Source organism: Thunnus albacares, chromosome 9, assembly GCF_914725855.1.
Source record: "Thunnus albacares chromosome 9, fThuAlb1.1, whole genome shotgun sequence".
Taxonomy (NCBI): Eukaryota; Metazoa; Chordata; class Actinopteri; order Scombriformes; family Scombridae; genus Thunnus; species Thunnus albacares.
This window is the reverse complement of record NC_058114.1, coordinates 9,075,226-9,102,375: the sequence shown is the minus strand read 5'-3', so window position 1 is coordinate 9,102,375 and position 27,150 is coordinate 9,075,226. Positions and strand designations below refer to the sequence as shown.

The following is a 27,150-nucleotide window of genomic DNA, read 5'->3' as shown; positions in this document are numbered from 1 at the left end:
AAATAAAAGTGGTTATTGCCCTCTCTTGCTTGCTCTTGCAACAGTTTGGTGATGCTGACAGTACTTAGCTGTTTCCCTTGTCAAACCACATCACTGTCACACGGATAATCACACTACAATGTACCCTTCATTGTATGGCTGCCACTGTTTCTCTGTGTGCCATGTGCTGGGTTAAGGTGATGTGATACTCACTTCAACGCCAGGAGCTCCACTCAGCCCCCTTGCTCCTTTCTTTCCCGCTGAGCCCTGGATAAACATACACACATATGAAGAATAAAACATACAAAGGCGTTCACAAAAACACACATGGTTATATATCTCATTCGCCCCTATACAAGGAGTGGAAATTTTAAAGACCATGCCTAATATGAGTCTTATGGAGACCCCAGGCCCTGTCAAGACAGTCAAAGAAATATACAGAACTGTTAACTGTATATTTAACACCTCACATGGGTTAAATCACAATGAGGTGTTATGGAAATAAATGGCATGACCTGAACATAGGAAACCTTCACTGCCATATGAATGTTAATCCTTGAATAATCCTACTTAATAATATAAAAACTTTACATGAATTTGCACATTTTGAAACCTCATCAAAAGTGTTACAATACACAACATAAAAGTTCATAAGAGCCAACACAGGCGAGGGTCTATCAAAGACACCAAAGCAGAGTACTCAGGCTATCCTTAGAAACCTTCCTTCTACTTCTTCATATTCTCTCTCCAGGCCTTGATAGAGTAAGTTATGAGTCATAGAGAGATATCCCTCTAGGAATGCTTAACAAAAGGCGTTAACCTGAAACAGACATACAGCAGAGCCTCAAACCTTCCAGTGTTTTCTGGCAGACTGTTACGTTATCAATGTTTCTTAACAGATGGGTCTATATATTGCACATGAGGACATTCTTCAAACTCAAATTAAACTCAAGCCAAGTGGAATAAATTAACAGAAATCGTCCCCAAAGCGTTCAAACCAGTTATATAATCACTCCTGCATGCAAGCAGTTTCATATGTGGAAGAACATCAGTGGTGTCTGGAAACCTGTGGATACTTCACTATTAAAAGTACTGTATGGAACTTGATCAAGGAGGCTCAAATTTGTTTCACAAAGGAAATTAAGTTATATAATCAGATGCCCTGTGACAAGTTTGGGAACTCAAAAGAACTTGACAGCTAAAAAAAGCAAACCAGATCAGTTCAGGAAGGCATGCTTTACTAAAATCTGCTTTGATGCCAACTTTCCAAATCTTTGGGTGCATTTACAAGCTATTTATGGATCAAAGAACAATAGCAAAATATCTTTGATAAACATCACTGGTAAATAAACTGACATGAGTGTAATCTTGCATTCAGGGTGGCCATGAAAACCATATTTTCCTAGTTGCTTCCCACACCTTATTCCGTAGTTCAAAGCCTATTTCTACCACCCCGTGTCCTTTCTTATGAGGCAAGCAAATTTTCCACCACAGCTGAGCTGAAATGATCAAGCACAGAGAAGTATCCCAAAAGACAAACAACTCAGAATCTTTGTACTAGCATGCTCATCTGGTAACAAGTGAAAAATCAAATTTTGTGCTTTGGCCCAATGTCTATGGTTGGTATTTCATTCTGGCAACAAACAAAAGGATTTTTCTTCTTTCACAGAATCAGGTATAAACCTGGCCGAACCGATCTCAACCATGCCAGCAGAGGATGAACAAGCCTATGGTAATAGATCTATTGATTTTGTTAAGAGTAAAAAACCCATATTCAGCACAAAAAGAACAGCCTGGTGGTAGAAACATGTTGATGCTGAAATCGTTTTATTTGCAGGGAGGAGACCAAGTTTCATGACTTAATGTACAATTTGATTTGTGAGCTAGGGGGATTTGCACGGACTCACCGGAGCGCCCATCTCTCCTTTCGGACCTGGTTCTCCAGGCAGGCCTGGTGATCCCTGAACAAAGCAAGAAAAAAGAAAAACACTAAGATGTTATGTGCTGCATGTTACCTGATAAACTGTGGAAATATTATCTTTGAAATGATTAAATTTTCAGGAAAACAACATTATTGGGGATGACAAACTTGTCAAACTATATGGTGGGATGAATAGGATTATCCCTCATCTACACTGCGGCTTTGCCTGAATGTCAATTTTGAACCCTTCATGAGGTTTCCCCTTGCACCAACCTCAGGGCAAAACATCAACTTAGCACATAAGATAGCTCATAATTTAATAGGCAGAATCCAATTTGGAGCACAGTCACACTCTCAAGGGAATGAACCATCCTGATTTAAATGACTCTACGTTCTACTCTAGTGTCACTCTTAAGCTAAACACATTTACATATTTCACATATTTAGCCCCACAACCATACTACTGGTGAGGCTCTAATAACAGCACAGCAGTGTGTTACTTTTTCTTTTCAACACTTCTAATCTTTTTACTTCACTTTTAATGTGATTTGCCACATGCTTTAAATGCACGTAGCAAAATATGTAAAAACTGACAGGACCATTACTACATACTGTATGTAGCTATAGTACTGCAGACATTTATTGACTCACCGGTAGGCCTGGTGATCCTACAGCCCCGCGAGATCCAGTGGTACCAACGTGGCCCTGAAACACAATTTTAACATATGATTATGTTTCTGTGTCTGATTCTTAATATTTATCAGATCGAGATGTCTACAAGTCCTAACGTATACATGTCATTCTACCATCCTTTGCTTAATGAGAAACATTGTGCCTAAAGCTATGTTATATGTATTCTCATGAGTACCATTACTGCATAAAAGAGTAAACTGCTCATACTCAACAAGTTTCTAAAACTATGTATGTATACCATTAAGACAGGACACAGGTGGCTCTTGCTAAACAGGATCTACTGTATAAATTCTACACTCGAATGAATTGTAATGAAAGCCAAGAGTGACCTATTAGTGTACTTAAGTCTGGGGAAAGATAACACAGCTGCAAGCCGAGAAATTATGTTTGATGACTTTGAACACAGGTTGGAGCTGGAAATGACTGCCTTTATAACAGTTATAGATTTTCAACAGTTTTGTGTCCTGACGTAACTTTTGTTATGATTTGGCACTATATAAATAAACTGAATTGAAATTGAATTGTGTGTGTCCTAAGCACAATGCATTCAACTGTCATCCGGCACACAGAAAGGATACTTCTAGAGTCACTTTAAATTAGAGGGATTGAGCAAGTTTTTTGAAATTTAAAAAAAGGATGCTTGGAGATCTACTGCACCCTTGGGTTTTCAGTAATTTTACTGTTTTTTAATCTTTTTATGATGCTATGTAATTAAACAGTGTATTGTTATGATCTGGTAAACCAAAGCAGTAAAAAATACATTATCTACTTCTTCAAAACATTGTAGCTAAAGACCACATACATAGATACATTCAGAGCCTCTGAAATCACCACCAACTGGTCAAAATGAAGTAACCCATATACCAACAAGTTTAGAGAGTAAAGAATCCTGTGCCTGATTTACCCCAGCTGTATTCCTGGGAGTTTGGTAATCCTCAACATGTGTGGTCTGCCCTTATTTGAGCAGAGCAGTGTTTCAATGGAACACCAAAAAAAGAATAAACAACAACACAGTAGAGAAGTACGCTGATTGGTGGTGGTGTGATTTGTCTGAGATTGATTTAATCGTTTTGTCTACCTGATATCCTTCATCCCCTGGCTCTCCACGCTCCCCTCGTTCACCTGGAGGCCCCTGTATAGACACAGATGAACACACATACTGTATATGCATGCCGTCATTTATACCCACCAAGCTTCTAGGCAGCTACTGAAAGACAGAGCCACGTCTCAGGCTAACACACAAGACACATCTTCGAATCGATGTGACCTATGAGTCTGGATCTTTACTGGAGTCAAATGGAAAGACGTAATTTTACCTTGAACCGTACTTTCAGGCAATCTTGGTTGGGGCTGCAACAAGACAGAGGTTGCCATTGTATTGCTCATGCTATGTACTGCAATACTGTGCCAACTTGATAATCCAATACAACTCACAGTGTTGGTCGCTATCTATACCCGTGTAGAAGTCCAGTAACCCTCATTGTTCATGCTCTGTAGGTCTGCCTTAGTAGTCACATTCACTGCTGGGAAATATGTTTCAAATCTTATAAGAGTCATGGTACTGTATAACTGAGCTTCCCCAAGCTGCTAAGGCTCTTTGATATCTCCTGATCCTCTTTTAATATTAGTCTAAGAATGACTTTGTTTTCTTGCTGTGGAATAAGCAGAATCATTGTGGTTACTGAGGGTGAATAATGCCCCTCACTGGCCCTCTTGCCTTTGTGAAAGGCAAACAATATTTTGTATAAATTCACTATTATGAATCCTGTTTCAAATTTAATAACATGTTTGTCACAGTGTTGCGGTGGGACCTCTATTTTTATTATGGGTCAATATAAGAATAAAAACAACGCTACCCTGAAATGTAAAAATCCTTGTTAGACATTTTTTCCTGTACATAATCAGCCTACAATGAACAAAAAAGATCAGAGCCACACAGGATGATAGTGGGGGTCCACATACACGACAGGTTTAGGAACAGAAACACTGATACATTATTGTCAATCTGGTCACACAAGAAGCAAGGGTACTTGGGGCTAAGATTAGGAGTTGATCAGGATTAACTTTCATTTCCTGTGTCAATACAGTATTTAAATAGCTTGGAGTAAACAGAGCAAGAAGTGTAAGGGATCAGAAAGTGAGAGAGAGTTTAAAGGAAAGCAAGACCTACTGGTTCACCTAAGGGCCCTGCGGGTCCTGGAGTCTTATTGTCCTCGCCTGGATAACCCTGGAATGGAGCAAACACGCAAACAATCACACATGCAAACACAGGATATTATAACCAGACAGTGCATGTCAAAACATTTTGTATAAACCTACAAAATTCATATACTGAAATTATTCAATTTCAAACAATAGTTCAGGTATCATGTTACCTTTTCACCTTTAGGCCCGGGTGGTCCAATAGGTCCAGACTTGCCAGGGTGACCCTAAACACAGAAAGTTGATTAAGCTAACCAAGCTTTCATACTTCAACTGGCAGCTACAGCATGTTTTTCTGAGAATCATGAGTTCCACTGTGAAGCCTGTCAGCATATTAATAAAAGTGTTTAATATCAACACAATTCCTTGTGGAGAAGCTCCTACATTCTGTCACTTAAGGATATGGGTTTTGGCACAGACTCAGAAATCACTCAACAACCTGAGTAAAGAGCGAATGAGTCTCAGAGCCTATATACACACGCACACACACAAATATGCTCAAAAAAGGGACAAAATTGAACTGAGGTGCTCTGTTCAAGTTATGCAACCTAAACTCAGTGATGTTGGCACTACCACTGGTGGCAGTGGAGTTGCCTGGAAAAATTAGCTTGTAGACTTCACCATGTTCAATTCCACTTCTTCTCTCTGCTGTGCAAAGTTATTTGTGCAGTATTTGCAATCTTTTTTTTCCCTGGAATTTTGCATTCATTGGATAATTAAAAGTGAAAGTTATGGGAAATGTGAGAAAGGCAAGGATGATGCATAATGTCCTCTACCAAACTCAGGATTCTTCAGCACAAGGCTACCAGGGGGAGGTGAGTTAACTAGACCGAAATTAATTTCAACAGCTACGTTGAGTTGAGCTATCTCTGCCTGAGGCACTTATGAAGATAAACCAAGAACAGCTCTTTTTTTACTTCAGCCCATGTTCTTAATTTACGGGAATCCAGGACTGACTAAGTTATCTAGAAAATCAATCCTGCTTTGTAAGATAAGCCCCTGAGGAATGCAGACATGAGCCAAAACAGACCAATCAGAGTTTACTCACCAATCTAATAAGATGATATTTTCTGATCAGAAACATCCATAATTTTGTGTGGGTAAATGTGTGTTTGCTGCTTTTGTATATCAGATGTTTTTGTACAAACAGTTCTTATAAAACCACAAGTAGAATTAACTCACTGTGTATCCCAACAATCCTGGTTGCCCTTCTATCCCCATGACTCCAGGCCGACCCTTAAAGCAATGCAGAAAACACACACAAAATAAGACTATGAATCAGTCCTAGCATTATTTGTTTTGCTTTTCTACTCTGTTTCAGCTAAATATAACCTTGGAATCAAACAGACACACGTGAGGACTAAATCCTGTGTCTAGAGCTGCTTTATGACAGGGATGTAAATCTTCTCTCCACAGCTATCACAACATGGTCTTAACGATTCTGCTGAGAAAGGAGCTGCCTGTCTCTGTAAAGAAGAAAAGAATGGATGCCTTCCTGCCAACTTTCTCAAAAACAGAGAGGGTAATTTGATGCTTTGTGCTAGTAGTTTCAGCACACAAGAAAAAAAAATCTGATGTTTTTTTTGTCATAGTATACAACTGGAAACGTGAAATTTACAAAAAAAAACTTAGATAATTGTTTAATCAGGTAATTTAAATGGCATAACTCATTAAGTATGAAAGTACTGACAAACACTCTTGAGAAATATTATTTAATGCTATTTTTACTCCACTAAATAGGTGCAACTGTCTAAAGTTATTAGTAACTAGTTACTACATAGTTGCTTGTACACATAAACCATAAGATAATATAATAAACACATGATGCATGTCTACTATATGATTTGAACTACATAGGAATAGCAAATTATGCTTGGCTGTGTACAAAGTCACTCCCTCAGTCTAATTAATTTAATCCCTCAGTCACATGTGCACTATTGCCACTATTTATTCACACGGTAAGCACTAAATATAATTAAAAAAGGTATAGTCTGATTCTGGGACAGAACTAAGTGGGAGGAAAGACGGGAAAACTGGGAACTAACTGGTGGGCCTCGAGTTCCTCTGGCACCTTTCAGCCCTGCCTCGCCTGGCTGGCCATTGTCTCCTCGTGTGCCAACCTCACCAGCAAGACCTGGAGGACCTTTCTCTCCCTGGGAAGAAACAAAATGTCAGTATGGAGACCGTTCTTTAAATGTAAAGTCACAGTTAAACAATTGATGACAGCAGGTATCCGTTTACATTGACTAACTGGCTTTTTAGAAACAAAACAAATCTATAACAACTCTAAAGGCTGCTGGTCTATCTGTCCTCAATACTGGTTTCAGTTACTTGTTTTCCTCCTCTGAACTTGAGTCACCAATATTACATTTGACCCAAATGATCACTTCAGGCAGATGAAACAAGATGGCTCAGTAGTCCTCTGGAACCACTTGAATGCAAAAGTACCTTGGACTGTGTCCCTCTCCTCCTTCCTGCTATTTGAGGGAAAACATACTTTACTGAGAAAATTCTGGAGAACACAGTCCTTACTTTCTTTCCATGTCGTCCTCTGTTCCCTGGAGGCCCCAGTTTTCCTTCTGGCCCCTGTAACAGAGGACTCATCAGATCATGACCACACACATTAAAAATTAATTTCATAATCAAGGACATTGATAACTGAAACTGTAAACACCATTCAATGAGTTGCCTCAGCTGTTTGGCTTTAACTGACGTCATATTAATAGGAGACATATTTTTGGTCCTGTCTCACTTTGTTGCCTGTTGTTCAGAGCACTAGTGTCCATCTGCTGACTTGTAAACACCAACACGAGGATCTTGATACTGATATGACAACTTTTTTAAACAATATTAATGAGTCAGTCATTCGAAACAGATTTGTCAGCTTAGATTTTTTGTAAATTGGGAAATACAGCTTTCACAACGAGCTTGTTCCAGTATGTTATGCACTGAAGCACCCTTAATTCCTGTCACTAATGACCTTCCTGCTCCTAAATATCTATGGCTAGATCTCAAAACAAACAAGCACTTAGAGGAGATTTTGACTGACATCTACCAGACAGTAGTACATATCCACAATCTATGACATATTACACAGTAGTAAAAGCTTTTGTTAAAGAGAAGGCTGACATCTACTGGGGTACATGGGTATTATCTGGTTAAGAGAATTGTTGTAATCTGCTCTGTCAGTTGCAAGTATTTAAAGTTATAAAGATGTGATTAATTTCCCTACAGAAAGTCTCAGAGAAAAGTACACTCATGATCCATCAGTCTCTCACAAAAAGAAACACAATGAAGTCTTGCAAAAAAGTGAATTTATCTGACCTTTTCTTTAGCTCTAGTTTTTAGTTTAACTATATGCAAGTTTTTTATTTTCTGAGTCAATAAGTAGGTTAATATTTTCGTTAATAACAATTTTTGTAAATTGTTCAACATTAAAATGAAAGCTAACTTATTACAATTGCTGTATCTGGCTGTTACATTTTGAAAACATTAAATAAACTTACACGAAAACCCTGTTTCCCAGGCTCTCCGGGTGGTCCTGGGGGCCCAGGGTCTCCTTCTATCCCTTTGTCCCCTGGCTCTCCCATTGGCCCATGCTCACCAGGATCACCCTGATAGAGAGAAAGAGACAGAGAAGCAGACCACCAGGAAAAACAGAGTGAAAGACATTTCAGTTATAATATAGTAAGTTTCATATTACCAACAGAGAGAGGTCAATAGGTCAGACAACCTGTGGTATTCAGAAACTGACAAAAGGGTTTTGTGGAGTGGCTTTAAAACTGGAGTGCAGGACTTCTGTCTCCCCCTTCTGGCAGTGAGAGTAAAGGGTGGTGCTCGACTGTGATTGTCTGAGTACAAAGTCGTTACTAGGATGAGTGGAGGACATTTCTCTTCGTTTGATAACGTTAAAAGTCAAATTAGACTCTTCTGTCGGCTTCCCGACTCATTTTAAAAAAAGAGAGAATGAGAGAGAGAGAGCAGCTGTGGTCGAGTGAGATAGAGAGTGAATGATAGACAGTCAGTGAATCAGATCAATAAAATGTTATTTTCTGACAGTTTCACAGTGGTTATGTTCTAGAGCACAAATACGTCCACACCTCCACTCAACCATACAGCGGTGCGCCGCAACACCTGATTTGGTGTGAATATGGTCTGACACAGCCATGCAACACGCTCTCATGCGCACCTTGAATGACAGGCACACAGAGAGGGCCGGTAAAAAGGCCCAAAAACGCATTGTAAAAAATGTATTTTTTGATGGCCCACCGGGATGTGTCCTCGTATGCCTGATGGCCAGTACATATTGGCCATAACCTACTGTTGCGGCTGTAAAACAGTAGATAAATTGTTTTGAGTGTCACACAACCCCTGCGAAATTACTCATTATTAAAATTTAATCCATTCGGTCAACATTTGGAAAGTCTACACGTTTAATGGCCAAACGACCAGCACAGGAATTTTGGCCCCAACATGAGATTTAAAAAGTCCATATACTGTGAAATACAGAGAGATTTATCTAGTGGTGACAGGCTTAATCAGCATTGTGTGAACTCGTTTGGCAAGGGCTTGTATGTAACGAACATTCATTTATATGTAAAAGTTCCACACTGCAGGTTTAATTTCATTGCCTTTATTAGACTTTATCCCTGTCAGTGTTTGAAATTGAGCGGATGATGTACTCTGTATAGTTGTAATAATAGTAGTATAAGAATTGTGTTAACTTTTTTAAAATCCTGAACTATTCTTATTGATAAACTAAAGCAAGCAGTGTCTATTGAAAGCGCATTATTATTGTTGTTATATAGGGAATCCCACAAGAAAATCACAACAAATCCATAACTCATTTTGGTTGATTTTGTTAGAAATTAGTGAGTGTAAGTCAACAAAAACAAGTCATTGCTTTCTTTACCTTGGCTCCGTCTTTCCCTTGAGGACCGTCTTCACCAGGGGGACCAGGAAGACCCTACAAATACAACACCATTTACAACAAAACCTTTTTGCTGCTGTCCAAAGTGACAAAACATCACAACTCTGATGTTGTCCCAAAATGGGATTTAGTTTGATGTGCTCACAGCATTGAAACATTGCATTTAAGAAGTTTAATAGCAACATGTTTTTCCAGACATATTTTTCTGGTTACTTTTACTTGAATCATTTTCTTCAAAATGAAATAGTCCTTTATGGGAAACTGTTTCTGGAAATAACTGTTGCTGTTGATACTAGCATCTTAATTCCTGGGCCAGTAAAAGCAAAACTATCTGCATAGCTAGATATTACAAAAGGTACCTTTAATGAATTTAAATCTCATGCACTTTTATTAAGTTTATAAACACACCCGACAATGATGTCATGGTGTCCTGGAGTACACCTGTACATCATTACATCAAGGTGACAAGATAAACCACTGGAGGTCACAAAAAACAAGAGTGTTTCAGAGTGCAATAAGTTACTCTTTAAGTTGTATGAAAGAAAATAATACAACATTTTTTCTTTTTTTTCAAGAAGAAAGAAGTTAAAATTCAGGGAAAGAAAACATGAAGTAAGTTACTTAATAAAAAGATGAGATAAAAGAGTTAAAAGGCCAAGAACCATACAAAACTATCTAAAACATGTGTGACATTGACTCATATGTTTCAGAGCTGCCCCAAAATACAAGACATCTGAGATTCACAAAAATGTTACACAAATCATAGGACACGATGTGCCAACGATGTGTCTTTTTCCCAGAGGCTGTATATCTTGGGGGAGCCCGTTGCTCCTCAAGGACCTCCCATCTTGATGCAGAATGGGTGCAGACCGCACTGATGCTGGGGCGTATGTGCATTATTTCAGAATGGAAGGCCCCCTCTGCCCCCCCTGTAAATCAGGACTAGGGTGTGGGATTGGGAGGGGCTCAAGGAGTCAAAGTCTCCCAATGCTCTCCCTCACTTTTATTTCTGTGGCAGGGGATTGGCCTACATTATATCTCATCATTATTATCACTGTATTTGACATCGCTGAGCGTGAAGTATGCTATTGTTTGGTTTTGTCTTGTGTGTCTTTATTCATTTGTGTTATTTATCTATTTTTCTCTCTTTCATTGGTTTGCCCGTTCCAAGGACTGTCAGTTTTTATACTTTCCATGTACAAGCACTGACATTAATACTGCTGGTTGTCATCAACAGATAGTTGTCACATGTATGCTTGTAAAGTTTGTTCTTTCAAAATGCCAATAAAATTGTTAATCATAAAAACTAGAAATAGCATCTCATGTTTGTATGCCTTCACCAACCAGTCAAACTGCAGTTTACATCCATATCTGTCCAGACTCATATCATATTTGTAGTGAAGACTTTGAACGAATTTAATAAAAGTTATAAAGTGTATTTTCTAGCAAAATAGAAGTTATCACTACGTTGACATGTATAATTCCACTGAATAATTTTCAGTGAGAAACATGCCGCCTTCACTTAGAGATTATTTGGATATAAAATGTCATCACTTCATCATTTTATCCTATTAGACATTTGTGTGAAACTTTGTCATAATTAGCATATGAATCCTTCAGTTATGGCCAAACATGTTCATCCTTGAGTCCAAATGGATGTTTGTGCCAGATGTAATGAAACTCCCTCCAGACGTTCCTGAGATATCACATTCACAAGAATGGGACGTATGTGAGGTCACAGTGACCTTGACCTTTGACCACCAAAATCAAATGATGTGGCCAAATTCGAAGAAATTCCCTCAAGGTGTTCCTGAGATATTGTATTCACGAGAATGGGATGGACAGATGGACGGATGGACAACCCAAAAACATGATGCCTCTGGCTACGGCTGTCGCTGGCGCGGAGGCATAAAAATTCACACCATCTTATATTACTAATTATTTCAAGTTATTACAGAAATATGTTCAGTAATTATCTACAGTAACTGCTTCTGCAATGTGTTGTCCAGTCCACTCAATCTGTCTATGAGGAAAATGCCCTGCCATGCCAGGTTGAGGCTGTAGAAAACATAATTCCAGTCTAACACAACTACTCCCAATGTTCTGCCAAATGTCAGCTATTATGTACTTAACCTCCAAAAGCTGGGCTGAGAAGCAGCTTGTAGTTTTTCATCAATCTCTTTACTGTTCGTGCCTTGTTTTTGAAATTAGTCATCATCAAGAGGTGGAAAGAAAGTACTTGCAAATCATTATTTTGCACGCTCACATGCTCAACAAACTCATACTCATTCATGCACACACACTTGCCAGGCATGAAAACCCTCTAGTCATTTAGTGATTAGTGATTTAATTTCCTTTGCTAAATTATATATACAAGATGAACTGTAAAAATCCCCACTGTAATCACAATTTCAATGACCAATAAACAAAGAAGACCATGTCCTTGGAACATCTGTATTGAGGAGATTGTACAAACAGACAGACTGTTTGACAAATATCACATACAATCTCAGATTTCTTCAATCCAACAAGTTCAGAGAATTCCCATGGACAGAATGGACAGTTTCTCAAGACACCATCTAATTCTTTAAACTCCCTTCATCCATTACGATGAAGCAAGTACAAAATGCACTGTGGGTCTGATTTTTAAGCAACCTTCTGTCCCATCCACAAAAAAGAAAGAAAAGACTTTCAAGCTACTGATATAGCTCATCAGACAAAAACAATTTCATTGTTCTGCTTTCTTCAGACCAAGGGATTAGACATTCTCATCAAAATAGGGGGAATAAATATATGACCGGGTTAGATTTACCCAAACACAGGGAAGGAAAGGATTAGTAGGAGTTTGGAGTCACTCACTCTGATTCCCTCCTGTCCCTGCTCCCCTTCAGCTCCTGGAGGCCCAGCATCACCCTGCGGGGGCACAAAACACAACACAAGGCTGTCTGGAGGTCACAAAACACTTAGATGTGTGTATACAGTCCTTGCACTAACCACTGGTACTTGAACCTGAAGCCAAGACTAAGTTCACAAGTTCACAGCTTTCCACATTGCTGGAGGCTGGTAGGGACTGATACTCCACATGACAAATGTTTTCTAAGGTGCAGGGGCAGGAGGGGAGGTGCCAAAAAAACATGGTGAAGATTTACTGACCTTTAACCCCGGCTCTCCGATGGCACCCAGTTCGCCCTCTGCACCAGGCCCACCCTAAAAGATGAGTCAGAGAAATAAAGGAATGTGTCATTTGTACTGAATAAATATGAATGTAACCCCTAAAAGCCACAAACACAAAATAATTAATTGATTAATAGTTAAAAATAATGAATGAGAAGTACTTCAGATCCTTGCTCTCCATCAGGTCCTGCCTCTCCAGGAGGTCCTTTGGGTCCCTGCAAGAAAATGACACAAGATAACATAATCATAAGATGCCTTAAGCAGAACTATCTCATTATTAGGACTTACTAAGTAAACCAGGTATAAAACACCAGAATAGACATAATACACAATCAATAATGCCAAAACTAACAGATACAGTTAAAGGTTTAACTGAAGCTGAGAGAGCCTGGAGTAAAACTGAAGACCAGCCAAAAGCAAGATGAGACCCATAACATAAACTTTGCCTCTTGCGTTATTGAAACCTCCCTCCATAACAAATATTTGTATCTGATTGTTTGACATTCTTCATGTCCCAGAGGGGTTGGCAGATTTCCAGGAAAATTAGGAACTTGAGGACTAATCCAAGAAAAGAGGCACAAGGTATGGAGCTTTAAGGTGTGAGGAACGTAGAGGAAGAAAGCTAAAAACAATGACAAATGTAAAACAACTCCTTTTCCCTCTCAAGCAGGTCAATTTCTGGTAATGAACATCAGAGCTTCTGGACTGTTTATTCAATTACTTGAACCCTGACAGCATCTTCCTTGTGAAACTAATTTTGTAAACAATACCGATTCTGTCCACATCATCACTCACATTTCATACAGATTTGAGACAGACCAGTTTCACAATGTGCGGCTTGTTTTTAGTTTCCCGGAAACAATCGTTTCAATAGGACAACATGAGACAGCATACTTACTGGTTCACCTTGGGGTCCCCTCTCCCCCGTGCTGCCGGGAATACCTGGCTTACCCTGGAAAAACACAGAGTCATGAGCTCAATGTAGCTTCGATCATTCATTTGTGTAATTACAGGAACAAGCTTGAGGAAATTTGGCTTCATTCAAAGTCCTCTTCTCATCATTATCATCATTTCCATGGTATCCACAAACATGGTGCGTAAGTCTAATATTTCAGTGTTGCTTAATGCCGACAGACACGACACAGATGCTCTTTGATGCAATACGACCACAACTGTTTTTTTCTGCAGCATCAGATCTTTTTGTTGTAGTCCAGACATTGTGCTGCCAAGTTTAGACAAGGCCTTCTAATGTGAAGCAGTGTTTGACATGAGTAGGGCATTACTTTTGTGTATATGAGAAATAGCTCTGAAATAACTGCCAAAATTGGATGAAGTAGCAATGGATTTCAGTAGCATCAACCATCAGCTGCAGAGGATATCAGTCTACATGTCAACTGTGCAAACCCACAGCCTCATCTATAATGATAAACAACAATTTAAGAACTTTGGCTTACAGTCACTGAGTAGATACAAATCAAAAGAAAAAAATATAGTTTAAAATAAAGTCTTGAATGTGTCAATCTCTATAAACAAGGTTTTAAAGGAGTGAAGATGAATCAAGTGAACAAAAGGGAAAAATAAGAGAAGAAGAAAAAAAACTGAAATGTTCTCACAGCCAATATATAATGTAAAGGGTTGGTGATAGTAACTTTTAAAAGTGACGAAAAGACGAAGATTTAATAGAAACAAGGACATTTACAGAAATTACAGTGTAAAACATTACTGTGTGACAACAAGACTGCTGAAATAATTCCACTTTTGTTTATAATCCTACATCTATGAAAACAAAAGCAGGCTGTTTTTTAATGATAAAAAAAATAATGATAAATTGTGAGGAATGAGTTTTTCCAGACACAAGATGGCGCTATCACTCCAGAGGTGGACAACAGAAATGCTGGGCCCCTTCAGCTGCCAAAGATGCAGTATTCACAGCATATGCTGTTTAAGCAGTGAGGTTGAAAATAGTGGGAAACTGCTGAGGAGTAACTGTAGATGCTCTTCATTTAAATAGACTGCTGAACATCTCAATCTTGATTCTACAGGAGGCAATGGATCAAAGCTACAGTTACTGTGAACATTAACTTTGCACTGAAGTGCAGGTCAAAGCACACAATGACCTGTGCATGAATCATACTGCAACCTCATCCCATACAAAAGGTCTTAGCAGATGCTTAGGAGGGACAAGTCACAACTAGTCTTGTGAATGTGATTGTGTTTTTATATCCATTGGTGTGCATGAATGTAAGTGCGTATCTGAGAGCACAGGCTTGCAGGTGTCCATGTGTGAATTTGTGTGTTTGTTAAGAGTAATTACAAACAATGCTGAATTGTCAAATGTTGAGCCAATACATGATCAAAGAAAGTGCAAAGCAATTTGTCATTGGAAAATAAGACAAGCCAAACAACTGAGAACGAGTCCAACACAGCTTAAGCATGCAGGTGATAGAGCTTTTTCTCTGACGGAGGGGGATCATCCTTTCTAAATCCGGCCATAAATAGATGAGCAAACTGCACTATAAGAATCATACTGTGGATATATGTACATCTCTTGACTATTAGACAGCCCACATGGATCTGCTTTTCGATCTGTTTTTGTTTGCATGTTTCTACCATCTGTGGAACATCAGATATTTTATCCTTTCGCAGTTGAAAACCACATCAAAACTGCCATCTGTAATTTTCTTGGTGGCAAAACCAAAAAGTGTTGGCAAAGTTAAACTGCCAAATGTCTATGTATTGTGTGTCACTAACAAGACACGCTGACAATGTAAGTGGTTTTCTTTGAATGTATGTCCTACCGTATATAGTATTCTTTGCTGTTGAAAAGACCGAATTACTTCACTGACTGATAAATTGGACAATATTAGTTTGTCACAGATTAGTATCTGCACTGACTGTACTGATCAGGTAACAAGTCTTTATTAACCATTAATTTAAGAGATTCTTACAACAATGTTTATGTTACATGTTAATTATTGCCCGATATATATCAGTTTTTAATGTTTTCATTATCAAATATTGTTATTGGTATTGGCCTTAAAAAATAACTATTGATCGGTCCTTAATCTAAAGGTATTTCAAAGAGCAAAATATGATGCACGTTGTTGACAACTGAACATAAGATACAAAGGCAGTTTATATGAAACTGTTCCAAATTACTGGCTCCTCTAAACCAATAAAACTAAAACCATAAATAGCTAGAATGCAATTGAGTCACTCATTATTTCTCCAATAAAGAAGCAGAAAATGCAACCAAGTTTCAGTTATGCTGGTATGCGGTCTTCATTAAAACTTTCAAGTCACAACAAACTGATGTTAATACTTTATGCTAAGCAGAAAACCTTGCAAACACACACACCACATGACTAAGTGGGATTACATGTGTGTTTTGACTATGAACCTGTAAACACCTTTCAGTGTTGTAACAATGAAACTTCCTCTTCAGTGACTTCATTGCCTCCAACCCTTCAAGTACTAATTATATATATTACAGGTGAAAACAGGATGTGGAATGTTTAACAGGTCTACGTTGTCTAAAGTGAAGTCGAGAGGATAATTGAAGCTCTAAAATGGAAAATGCAGCAGAAAAATAATTACAAGTTACAAACATCACTCACAGGCTTCCCAGAAGCGCCTCTCTCTCCTGGGTTTCCAGCCTTGCCCTTGAAAGAGAGAAATCAATATTTGAATGATTAAAATGTAGTTTCGATCAACCCAACTGATTTCAATTTACTTTGAAACAAATAATGATAACAAACTGATGTGATTTTATGCGTGCTGAGTTTTTACAATGATAGGTTTATATGCATTGCTACACGTTTGCAGCCTGCAGTCTGTAAAGAGGGATAATTTATAATTGGCTTCCTTGTTGGACCTTTTAACCAGTTGTTGAGAATTTCTCTCAGATGAATACACAACACAGCTGGTTTGACTAGAGGCGTAAATGAGTGTGTTGTTCATCTGGCCAGGAGGCTTTGAATGATTCAGCACAACAAAAACATTTGAAATGTCTATAAATATTATAGCTCTGACATCAACTTTTTTTATGGAGAACATTTTGCAGTTAATTGCTTTACTTATAACAATGATGTGTTCTAAATAGTTGTGTTTATGACCAACACATCACGTGTGCAAAAAATCAGAATGTACTATAACCATAGTTTTACAGAATTTAACATCACTGAATTTGGCCTCAAAATAAACAGCCATTGTGCAGTAAGGTTTAGTATAATATACAATGATAATAATGCTATGAAGTCCTTCTGGGTTAGTTTTCTCATCTGATTAATTGGAGTAATTGAACAACATTGTCTGTGACATGTAGAAATAAGCCATTATGAAATAGAGAACATCAGTGAGAATGCATGTCAATTACAAATATCCATTGCCATCAACTACACCCAGCCTAAATGAACAGAACTTGAGGAGGCACCAAACACAAACACACAAGCATACACATGCATGCATATGACATAGCCACGCTTAAAATGGCTCTGTGAATAAACCTGTACACTTTTTGGAAAACTTTAAATCTGCACTTCAAATTTCTTTCTAACACAAGGCATTGCAGGCTGCAGCAGTTGAACGCAAAGTTAACTTTCATTGTGCTATTCCTAAGCAGATTTAGCTCAGGTTTCCTCACCACAAGCTGGCAGCGTTACTGAGTAATTGCATTTGGGTATAACCTGACACAGAGGCGAGAAAACAAAGGCCCACTCTGCAAATAAAAACTGATTAAAGACCCACCAAGCTTTTACAGAGACCTGCAGGTTATACTGGGTGCTGCAGTAATGTTTGGCAATACATGTGGTAATGTGTTTTCCATGATGTAAATGTGCATCTTCAAAAGGCATGTGTTTGTTATCCTAGATGCTGCAGGATGATGCCTTTTTTATGACAATGATTATTCTTGGCTTTGGATAAATGAAGATACATATAAATGTGCCTTGTCATTTGGCAAGAGCCTGAAGCTTTCATCCAAAATACTGTGTGTTTTAACATGAAACATTTAAAGCAACACAAGGCAGTCAAAGGTACCTTCTACTGACTATTTCTCTTTTCCCACATTTCTCCTTCACAAGCTAGTAGCAGAAAATGTGTTCAGACATTAAAAAAGACGTATTCATCTTAAGACAACTTACTATGAATCCCGGCTCTCCTTTTTTTCCAATGTCACCCCTTTCACCCTGCAAAGAAAAAAAATGACACATTTTGGCAAGACATTAGAAAGCTTCCTCATAGAAAAGAATAAAGCATTCTTACGCTTAAAGATAAACTGTGTTCACAAGTTAAGCAAATAATTCCAGCACGAATACACTGACTATTATACAGTAAAGAATTTTATGCAAACTACTATATTCGTCCAATCTCCACATGTAGATTGTGACGGTCTAAATTTTTTCCCACAGGGTGTGTGCAAGTTTACCTTGATGCCCTCAGGCCCTGGTTCTCCCAGTGGGCCATCTGGACCTCGGGGCCCCTATGCGACAAAAACACACTTCAACATCACTCAACAAAGAATGAGTAGTGCAAGAGTACATTTAGTTTAGCATCAAAGCATCATACACAAGTTGACATCAATAACTCTGTAAATATACCAACAACAAAGTAATCAGTCCACCTCGATGCAGCAGCCTACCACCCCCACCACACAGGTAGGGCGAGAGATAAAAACTGTAAATACAACTCAAGACCCTGCCCTTTTCTCTCCTGTCCACTCTCTCAGGACTCTTCTACTATCAGCCTATCTGTTGTTTCCATCTTGTCTCCCCTCTTTTATCTCTATCTTTGATTACCCACTCCTATTTTGTCTGAGCCTCTGGCTGTCAGACTCCCATTCCTCTGAGGTCATTCTGCTCCCTTCAACCTTGCAGGCAGACAAACACAGATTTGTTTTTCTCTCTCTTTGGTCATTCCCGTGGTTCATCTCTCTCTCCAATCTTAATCTCTTAAATCTTAAATCTTAAATCTTAAAATTAAAGGTCAATGAGACAGTTATTTCTGCCAAATTTGGAGGTTACCATTGCGACTGTAACTTTTGGTCCATCTTAGGCAGTGCTGAACTGATTCCTTCTAATTATTTAATTCTCAGTATCCAAGAAATTAAGAAAAACAACAGCTTCTGGTCATGTTTGATAAATTAATTACTATTGTCAACATTTATTACCTTATTAGTCTGACTAGTGCAGAAAGGAAACAAATCTAACAACTCAACTATACAGGTGATAATACACATTATTACGCAACAGGTTAGGAACACTTCACTGTGAGTGATTATTAAAATTGGGGAGAGAAATCAGAGATAGAAAGGTTAGATGTGAGGGGAGCAACTCATAATTCAGAGAATGCATTACCTGTCACTTGTCAGTGACGGGGAGTCCATTCACTGACAATGACAAGAACGGCTATAAACATGCACCACACTCAGCTTACTAGTGCAGACGTGAGCCAAGTGGGGCAGGTGCACACCACATAATTCAGCTCCAAGATATGACTCGTTTTTTATGGCTCTGAGGGGTAAATGATAAGAATGAGTGATAAGCGGAGTAAAGATAAAAAGTGACTCACTCAAGTCAGACTCAGAGATTACCCTGAGGAATAGCACAGTGTAGCAGATCCATTTTGCTTCTTATGAGGTTAACCTCTCATCTTAAAATTGCAGTTTCTGGTTCAAATGATAAGCTTTCACAATCCTCACTAGTCCATGATGGATCGTGTGCCTTGACAGTGGAGATGCACTGCGGATTAGGAACAGGGAGGATCTATCGTACCACAGCAAGACAGGAAATGTAACCACAAACTGTAACATGTATAGATTATGGTAAACAATACAAGCCATGGCATGTTAAGGGCTACCATATGTTTTGCTTGGCAAGTGAACTGAGGATAAAAGGAAGTGAATTACAGATAAGTGGTGAAGTGTGAGAAGTAGTGTGGTAGTAGGCAGTGCTCAAACGCTTGTTAATGTTTCTCTCATGTCTTTATGCATCAGCTGAAACGGACACATATTCAACCAGAGAGCTTTAGTCATGGCACTTTGGCAGAGGAGAGGAGCATGAGCAAACCCTCAGTTTAGGAAAGGTTAAAAGTAAATAAAAAGCACAACTAGGAATTTAAAAAAAGCAGCAAAGAGGACCTCCCAGGATGTACTGCTGCTTGCAAGCAATCAGACCAAAGCGGTTTGAACCTACTGACTAAGCAAAAGAGAAACTGGTAGATATTTGCTATGTTGCTCGATAGCCTCACATGACAACCTGAATACTGAAGAGGAGAAACTGATACTTTCCAGAACAGTACAAAACCTTTGACTGTCATGGATAATATCTGGCTGACTTAGCTATGTTCCTTGCTGGAGAAATTAAAAATAGTAACAATGAAGAACCTTTACAATAGTCATGTTTACAGACAATGAAACTATTCTTTCAGAAGATAATCTAAATATTAATGTCCTGAAAACAAATACTCATAAGAGTAGATGCATTGGTTGGCAATCACTTGTTTTGGCCAATATTCAGGAATTATATTTCTTGGTTAAATACAATACAATCATAAAGTATTCTTTGATGATTGTCAGTGGAGAATGAAAACAGAGTACAGTACAGTGAACTTATATAACTACAGTATCTTTGCCTCCTCACCTGAAGGTGTCATTTTCCTCTCAGCCACACGGTGTCTCACCAGTATTACCACACTATATCCATTTGAAATTACCATGATGTCCAACATAAGATTCATTGGGCTTATGAAACAGTTGTAAATGCACCTATAAAGGAGCCTGGGCCAAGTGGAAGGACAAACACGTGCGCTTTAATTGCTTTAACCACTGGTTTATGGGAATGGAGCTGTGATGTGAAACAGACAACCATGGGTCTAAAATGTGATGTTTTCATGGTCACACTTGAGTTGAAGTAGGCTCACATGTATAACAAGCAAGGGACTAGTACAACAAATGATCCAAAGGCAAAGATAGCTCTTACCCTCCTGCCCTTTGTCCCAGCGATGCCAGGACTACCCCTCTGCCCCTGTGGACCCTGTGAGAAAAAACAAGACCCACATCAACACTAGTCATATGAACCTGATGGATGTACAACAAATGCTTCAGCAGAACTACTGTAAAATCAGCCAGTTAGGGCATATTGTTTACACAGGTCTAGACTAAATGGTGGGGGAAATAGGAAAACTGATACATCAAATCACCCTCTTAAATTTTATGTGTTTACAAAAACCAAGAGTAGATTCCTTTAACTCAGTTTAAGAGTCCAAGTTAATCTTGTAATTTAAACGTTTAGAATATCCAGCCAAGTCACTGAGTAGAGAAGAGGAGAGTCAACATATCTAAGCTTCTCAGTCCATTAAGCGCTAATGCATGTATGACTCAATCCAAAATGCAGTAGGAACAAAAAAAGAAACTGATATTAACTTCCTTTCCTTCTGCAAAATAAGTTAATGAAATAACAATATGCATGTAGGGAGTGTGTGTAAGGAGTAAAGAGGTTTATCTTTCAATACATAAATATGAATACAATACAAAGAATCACTGTTTGGTATGACATAGTAGTGATGAGGGTATGACACTTACAGATGCACCTTGCATGCCGATGTCCCCTGGACTTCCTGGCAACCCTGGATACCCCTAATAGAAAAAACATAAATAACAAACAGTAAAGAAAGTTAGACAAGAAAACATGTCCCTTACCACTGTTTAATGGCATCTGCTACATTAGTGCTGCATTACTGCTTCAGGATGTTAAATGACTAGTGTGGGGCAACAGTGTAGCAGCAGTGCAAGACTATATAACAGCAAAGGATTACGACTGAATGTCGTCCAGGTCCTCTAGACAAAAAAGAGACAACTGGGTGCTGTGGTTCTTATCACAGCATAATCCACCACCCATTTTCTATGTAATAATTCTCTACATAATAATACCACAAAAACAGAGAGTCAGAAGTGTCTGCGATTTGCCAGAAAACGCTAATCCCTGCAAATTGTCTTTAAACAAAGACAGAACTTCATGAGATGATCATTGTAATCTGTGGTGAAAGAACCACTAAGCCCACACATTGAACTGCAACTCCTCGCTAATGTGGCTACATTATAGCACAAACTGGTTCACACAAATCACCATAACTCCTTACATAAATCACAAAGCTCTCTCTCACAGTGAGACACATACACACACATGCAGTGATTCAATCATCTAACTATTCAGCCAGCCAGCCACCAAATTAGTCATCCCCTCTTCCAGCCAGCCAATCAGTCAGCCTGCTAGCCAGTCTGCCAGCCAGCTAGGTCAGGACTGGGGCCCAAAGCCACAGACATGGAGTTAATCCAAGGCCTCAGGACAGTGAGGGATGCAGGCCAGTCTCTCTCTCTATGGACTCATGCAGCATTACAGGAGACAGCTGAAACACTGCTGCACTGGACTGCAACATGATTTTTTCTCTGAAGGATCAATACTGTTAAAAATATTTTCATGCTAAAAACATTTTCCACAGTAGTGAGCAGGCAAACATTGTAAAATTAGCCTGATATTAACCCGCAAATTTACAAATATTTATCAAATCCAACTTCAACAGACTCCTTGGATTTCGGCACACAATGAATCAATTTTAATGCTAATTTCTCCATGGCAATGTAAATGAGCCCAACACAGTCAGTTTTCTCAGTTTTTACTGGGCTTGACAAAGGTAGGTCCTTTTCAATATTATAAAATAGGTCTTACCCAAAATTTGTACCTTTGCAAACACATAAACCTGGCATTTTAACAGCTTATACAAATGTACTTTTGCTGTCAAAACACTCAAATTCCAACTGAAGTACAATGCCTGCAGTTGATATTTTGTCAAATATGAGATGAAACTGTATGCCACTGGAGCTGTTTACTGTCAGGTACAAACTGACCACGAGGGGTTTTAGGTAGAACAATAAGTCAATTAACTAGATACTCAAACCAGATTGAATTATCAGAATGAGTCACTGAAAAAGGAGTGTTTTCATCCCTATCGGGGTGTTTTCATCCCTATCGTCAACACTACTGTGGGAGAAACAATTTGACGCAATTTTGCAGATTTGTATCTACAAAAGTTGCAACATTGGGGAGTCTGGAATCTTTTAGGCCTCTTGTGATTCTGCTTTCATTGACATGAAATAAACCTTGAAGCTAAGTAATGTCAGCCAAAACTTACAGCCAACATTGATCAGTGCTTATATTCATCCTTAGACATTAATTTACTGAACATTGTATTCAAATTCTAGTAGGTTGTTGTAGCTTTGCTGATGTCTTGGAAAACTTTGTTCAATATATACACTGTGGCTCTGAGTTTTTCCAAATCTCAGAGAAGAATCAGAGCTCTGCAGTATATCTTGAGTGACTATACTTACCCTTGGCCCCTTCTCTCCAACTGGACCCGTCGGACCTGCTGGTCCTCGGTCACCCTGGGAAAAAAACAAAAGAAAAGAGAGAAGATCATTAAACAACGATCTGAAATCTCGAAACAGAAAACCCCAACACAGCTTAACATACACTTTTCCTAATAAAGAGCCATGAAACTGGAGAGCAGCTTCTTAAATGCAGGAGGTTATAGCGACAGCTGGTTGAGTGAAGTTTAAAGCGAGCAGGTACTTTGAAACACAGTTGGTGGCACCCTGCACAGTGTGTTGAAAGCTAAGGTAACCCCGGGTGAGCAGTAAAGCGGCAGAGGTCTCCACTCTAATGCTTGTGTCAGTGATGGTTTAATCCTCCTTAAACTGAGTGACATTCATGAATGTACAAGTAACCTTCCACTTCTTGTGCTTCTATCAAACAGGGATCAGAATTGTTTTAAGGGTCTGTAAATCTGATGGCAGTATTGAATTAAATATATATACATATATATATAATGTGAAAGGAATTTGTGGGCTGTCAGGGTATGGCTGGTGCTGACAGATTGAACCAGGAGGAGGATTTTACATAAGAGGAGGCGAGGACAACCAAAAGTCTGACAAGCAGACAGCTTCCCATCACAAGAACATGTTCTGACACACAAGGAGCTTCTGGATAGGAAGGAAAGAGGAACAGCTTGAGACAGAGGGGAGGGGATAATGGAGGGGGTTGGCAAAAAGGGGTTTCTGTTTAGAGGACTTGCCAATAATCAACAATCATTTCAATCAAGCAGGAAGGTTGCAGAGGCGCTTGCAACATTTTCTCTTAAACTGAGAGGCAATGTAGCATGAAGCATGACATGGAGAAAGCCTCAGGGCCTTACCAGAATACATCATGAGAATTTTTACACGACTCACTCCTGTGTGGTACGTTCCCCCTTTGATAGCAATTGTGTAATATATACTGAATGTCCGCAAAGCACATATCTAATGACAGCAATCAGGATCAAACATACTTTATCTGAGGTCTCTCAGAGCCAGACAGTGACAGGCCAATTTGTCTAAAGAGGATTGTCAGCTACTAAGTTGTTATTTTCTCCTGCATTTACCTTAAAATTTCTTGCTTCGGCAAAGGGGCAGAGGGGTGAGAGGCGGTAATGGCGACATAGGTTTGACAATATTGTTATTGATGTGGATGTGAGAGTGTTGAGTGTTTATCTAAGCATGTGTTCTGGGCCCTCTGGGGCCTCCAGTCATGGCTGCTTAACACAGCCCTAATTACAGGGGTCTGCCACTGACAAGCAACCAACTGATGCTGACTGACAGCCTAATGATAGAGAAACACACGTCTTACCTTTTCACCGGGGACTCCTATCACCCCAGCTATCCCAATCAGGCCTAGTGGACCCTGTTGAGTAGAGTAGGGTAGAGTAGAGTAGAGTAGAGACGAGGAGAGGAGAGGAGAAGAGAGGAGATGAGAGGAGAGGAGAGAAAACATTCACAAATTCATCAGGAGAAAGTATATCAATGTGGGGACCTGATCTTCATTCATCTAAGGGTTATTTTCCAATCTGTTATGGCACCTGGAATGCAAGAGGTCATAGATTACAATGCAATGCTTACGTAAGCAAAAAGGAGGGGCTACTTGAGTTGACCCCTGAAGTGCCTGACACTTCTAAGCTAAATTCCATCTTAAATTTTTTATTTATTCAAGATGTAATATCATTTCATGTTTAAGCAAAGAAAGACAAACTAAGCAAATGTAGATTATAAATCAATATTTGCCAGTAACTATAGCATACTATTATTGATTCCACTTGTGTCTTTATAATCCATAAGGAACTGATAATAAGGGATTATTCAACAAAGAACTATCAAAGTTAGAAAAGGGTTGCAACCCTGACATTTGAAGCCTTTGTGAGTCAATGATTTTACTTCTTGGAACTTATCTATGTTGTCTGGCAAGAGGCAAGAATAATACAATAGGACAATAGGAATAATTGGGAATTACTGGGCGCATGCTCATTTAACAGCATAGAGTAACTCTTAGGGCTCCAAAAAGATGCACACCACTTAGTCAAGGAGTCCTCATGGGGAAAACACTAGCTAATGCAAATATGTGAGTTATCAGAGGAGTTTAACCACTTCCAGATTAGTCATCTGGGAGAGGGGCTGTGGTTTGGACCGATGCCAGTTTCTCCAGAGAATCTGGAGCAGCAGACCAACAGTAAGACTTATGTGTGTCTGTGCTTTTTGAAACCCTATCATTGTGTTTGTATTTGTTAAAAAAAAAATAAGTAAAACAAAACTTTGTACAGTATATAAAAAATGAAGAGTGACCAATTACATGAGAAGTGATAACATACACAAGTCACAAGCCAGACTAAAGACATAATACTGCTAGTATGCTGCACCACAGCGCACACTAAGCGACTGGGACAATGTAAGCTACCAGAACATCTGAATCTAACTGAATGTCAGTGTTATTGTAATAATTCATGTGACTGCCCTCTTACAGACCATGGTCTCACTTCTAGCCGACCACAAAAGCCAGCGTGGTCAGACTGTGGTTGTCTCTGGCTGTGAGGGCCAATTTCCACCGCTGTGTTTCATGCATGCAGAATGATATGTGTCTGTATAATCAGATAATTAACAAGTTACAACACTCTACATGATTGCTACTCTTACTTCAGTCACATATAGTATAAATGTATTGTTTTTCTTACTTAAAAATATTTGAACCCAAACCCCTTTTTTTTGTATCTCTCTATGGTGTCTAGTGAATGTGAGGAAAAGCAAGAGCCAGGGAGTGAGAGACAGACAGACAAAAAGAAGCTGAAAGATTAGCATAACAGACTGACAAAGTGAGGGAGGCCATGTGAAAGAGAAGAAACAGACCACTAAGATATACACAAAGAGCTTTTGTTCCATGTGCTTTTCCCTAACTCAGCTAAAAAGAAAGATAGTCTCAAAATGTTACTCATGTATCATCACCTAAAGGGTATTATACTGTTGGATGCAAGTGAAGAAGTTGAGCAATGGATTAGTAGCAGAGTGTCTGTGAGAGGATGCAGCCTGCGGGCAAGGGAACTGGTTCTCCAAATTGACCTCAAATCCTTTAATTGGAACATGAAGTGGAAAAATGTGGTACCCTATATCATTTAACAGTAGGAAATGGTTTTAAAGGGGTTTCCATGTGGCAAGATCTTTGACATGGGGGTTTTACATAATTGTTTAGACTGTGATCTGGTTTCTAAGACACTGCCTTGGTTACAAATGTACCGATATAACTGTTAACCTTACAGTTAGTAGGGAAGAAATACAGCCTGGGTCAAAAAGGTTCTCCCTCTCACGTGCCCCTTTCTTGTGCATGCATATACAGTAAGTGCACACCGAGTCACTAACAAGAAAATCACATCACAGAGGTTGACATGTGAACTATATTTCAAAGCACACCTGTGGTTGCCTTCAGTAATTGATGACTGATACATGCTTTATTAGCTGTGGACTGGAGAGTGACTTAAAATGGAACACTCAGCAGCCAGTCTAAATTGGCTAAAATACATTACACTGTAAAAACCTCCAGTAAAATTTCACTTCAAACACTTTATGGGAGGCCTCATGGTGATACAGGGGCACTCAGTGAAGACAGGCGGCCTAAGGCTTCCTTGCATCGACTCTTGAGTTAACCTGCACTAGTCAACAACAGTCTTTCTTAGGTCTTATACATCCAATTTATTTGTAAAGTGATGTAATGGCATTCATTAGAGCCCCCATATGTTTTGGAGGGGTTTTTTTTCTGCATAGCCCCATGGCTCCTCCTTAGCTTCAAAGGGCTCTCTTCTCTGTAACTGCTTAATCCCTCTCATATGTGCAGTACAGCAACACAGT

General features: G+C 39.0%; 1 protein-coding gene across 1 annotated transcript in view; it reads right to left on the bottom strand.

The window, feature by feature from the left end:
- Positions 1–27,150, bottom strand: part of LOC122989232 (collagen alpha-1(XXIV) chain) — a 99,863-nt gene that overhangs the window by 13,276 nt on the left and 59,437 nt on the right. Inside the window, exons 25-46 of the mRNA XM_044361985.1 lie at positions 24,614–24,667; positions 23,281–23,334; positions 21,478–21,531; positions 20,876–20,929; positions 18,325–18,378; positions 18,041–18,085; positions 16,517–16,561; positions 13,798–13,851; positions 13,061–13,114; positions 12,879–12,932; positions 12,585–12,638; positions 9,708–9,761; positions 8,302–8,409; positions 7,328–7,381; positions 6,841–6,948; positions 5,978–6,031; positions 4,969–5,022; positions 4,764–4,820; positions 3,672–3,725; positions 2,552–2,605; positions 1,887–1,940; positions 193–246 (exon numbers count right to left, since the gene is read on the bottom strand). Of these exons, the coding sequence (XP_044217920.1) occupies positions 193–246; positions 1,887–1,940; positions 2,552–2,605; positions 3,672–3,725; positions 4,764–4,820; positions 4,969–5,022; positions 5,978–6,031; positions 6,841–6,948; positions 7,328–7,381; positions 8,302–8,409; positions 9,708–9,761; positions 12,585–12,638; positions 12,879–12,932; positions 13,061–13,114; positions 13,798–13,851; positions 16,517–16,561; positions 18,041–18,085; positions 18,325–18,378; positions 20,876–20,929; positions 21,478–21,531; positions 23,281–23,334; positions 24,614–24,667 (1,281 nt within the window). The remainder of the gene's footprint in view (positions 1–192; positions 247–1,886; positions 1,941–2,551; positions 2,606–3,671; positions 3,726–4,763; positions 4,821–4,968; positions 5,023–5,977; positions 6,032–6,840; positions 6,949–7,327; positions 7,382–8,301; positions 8,410–9,707; positions 9,762–12,584; positions 12,639–12,878; positions 12,933–13,060; positions 13,115–13,797; positions 13,852–16,516; positions 16,562–18,040; positions 18,086–18,324; positions 18,379–20,875; positions 20,930–21,477; positions 21,532–23,280; positions 23,335–24,613; positions 24,668–27,150) is intronic.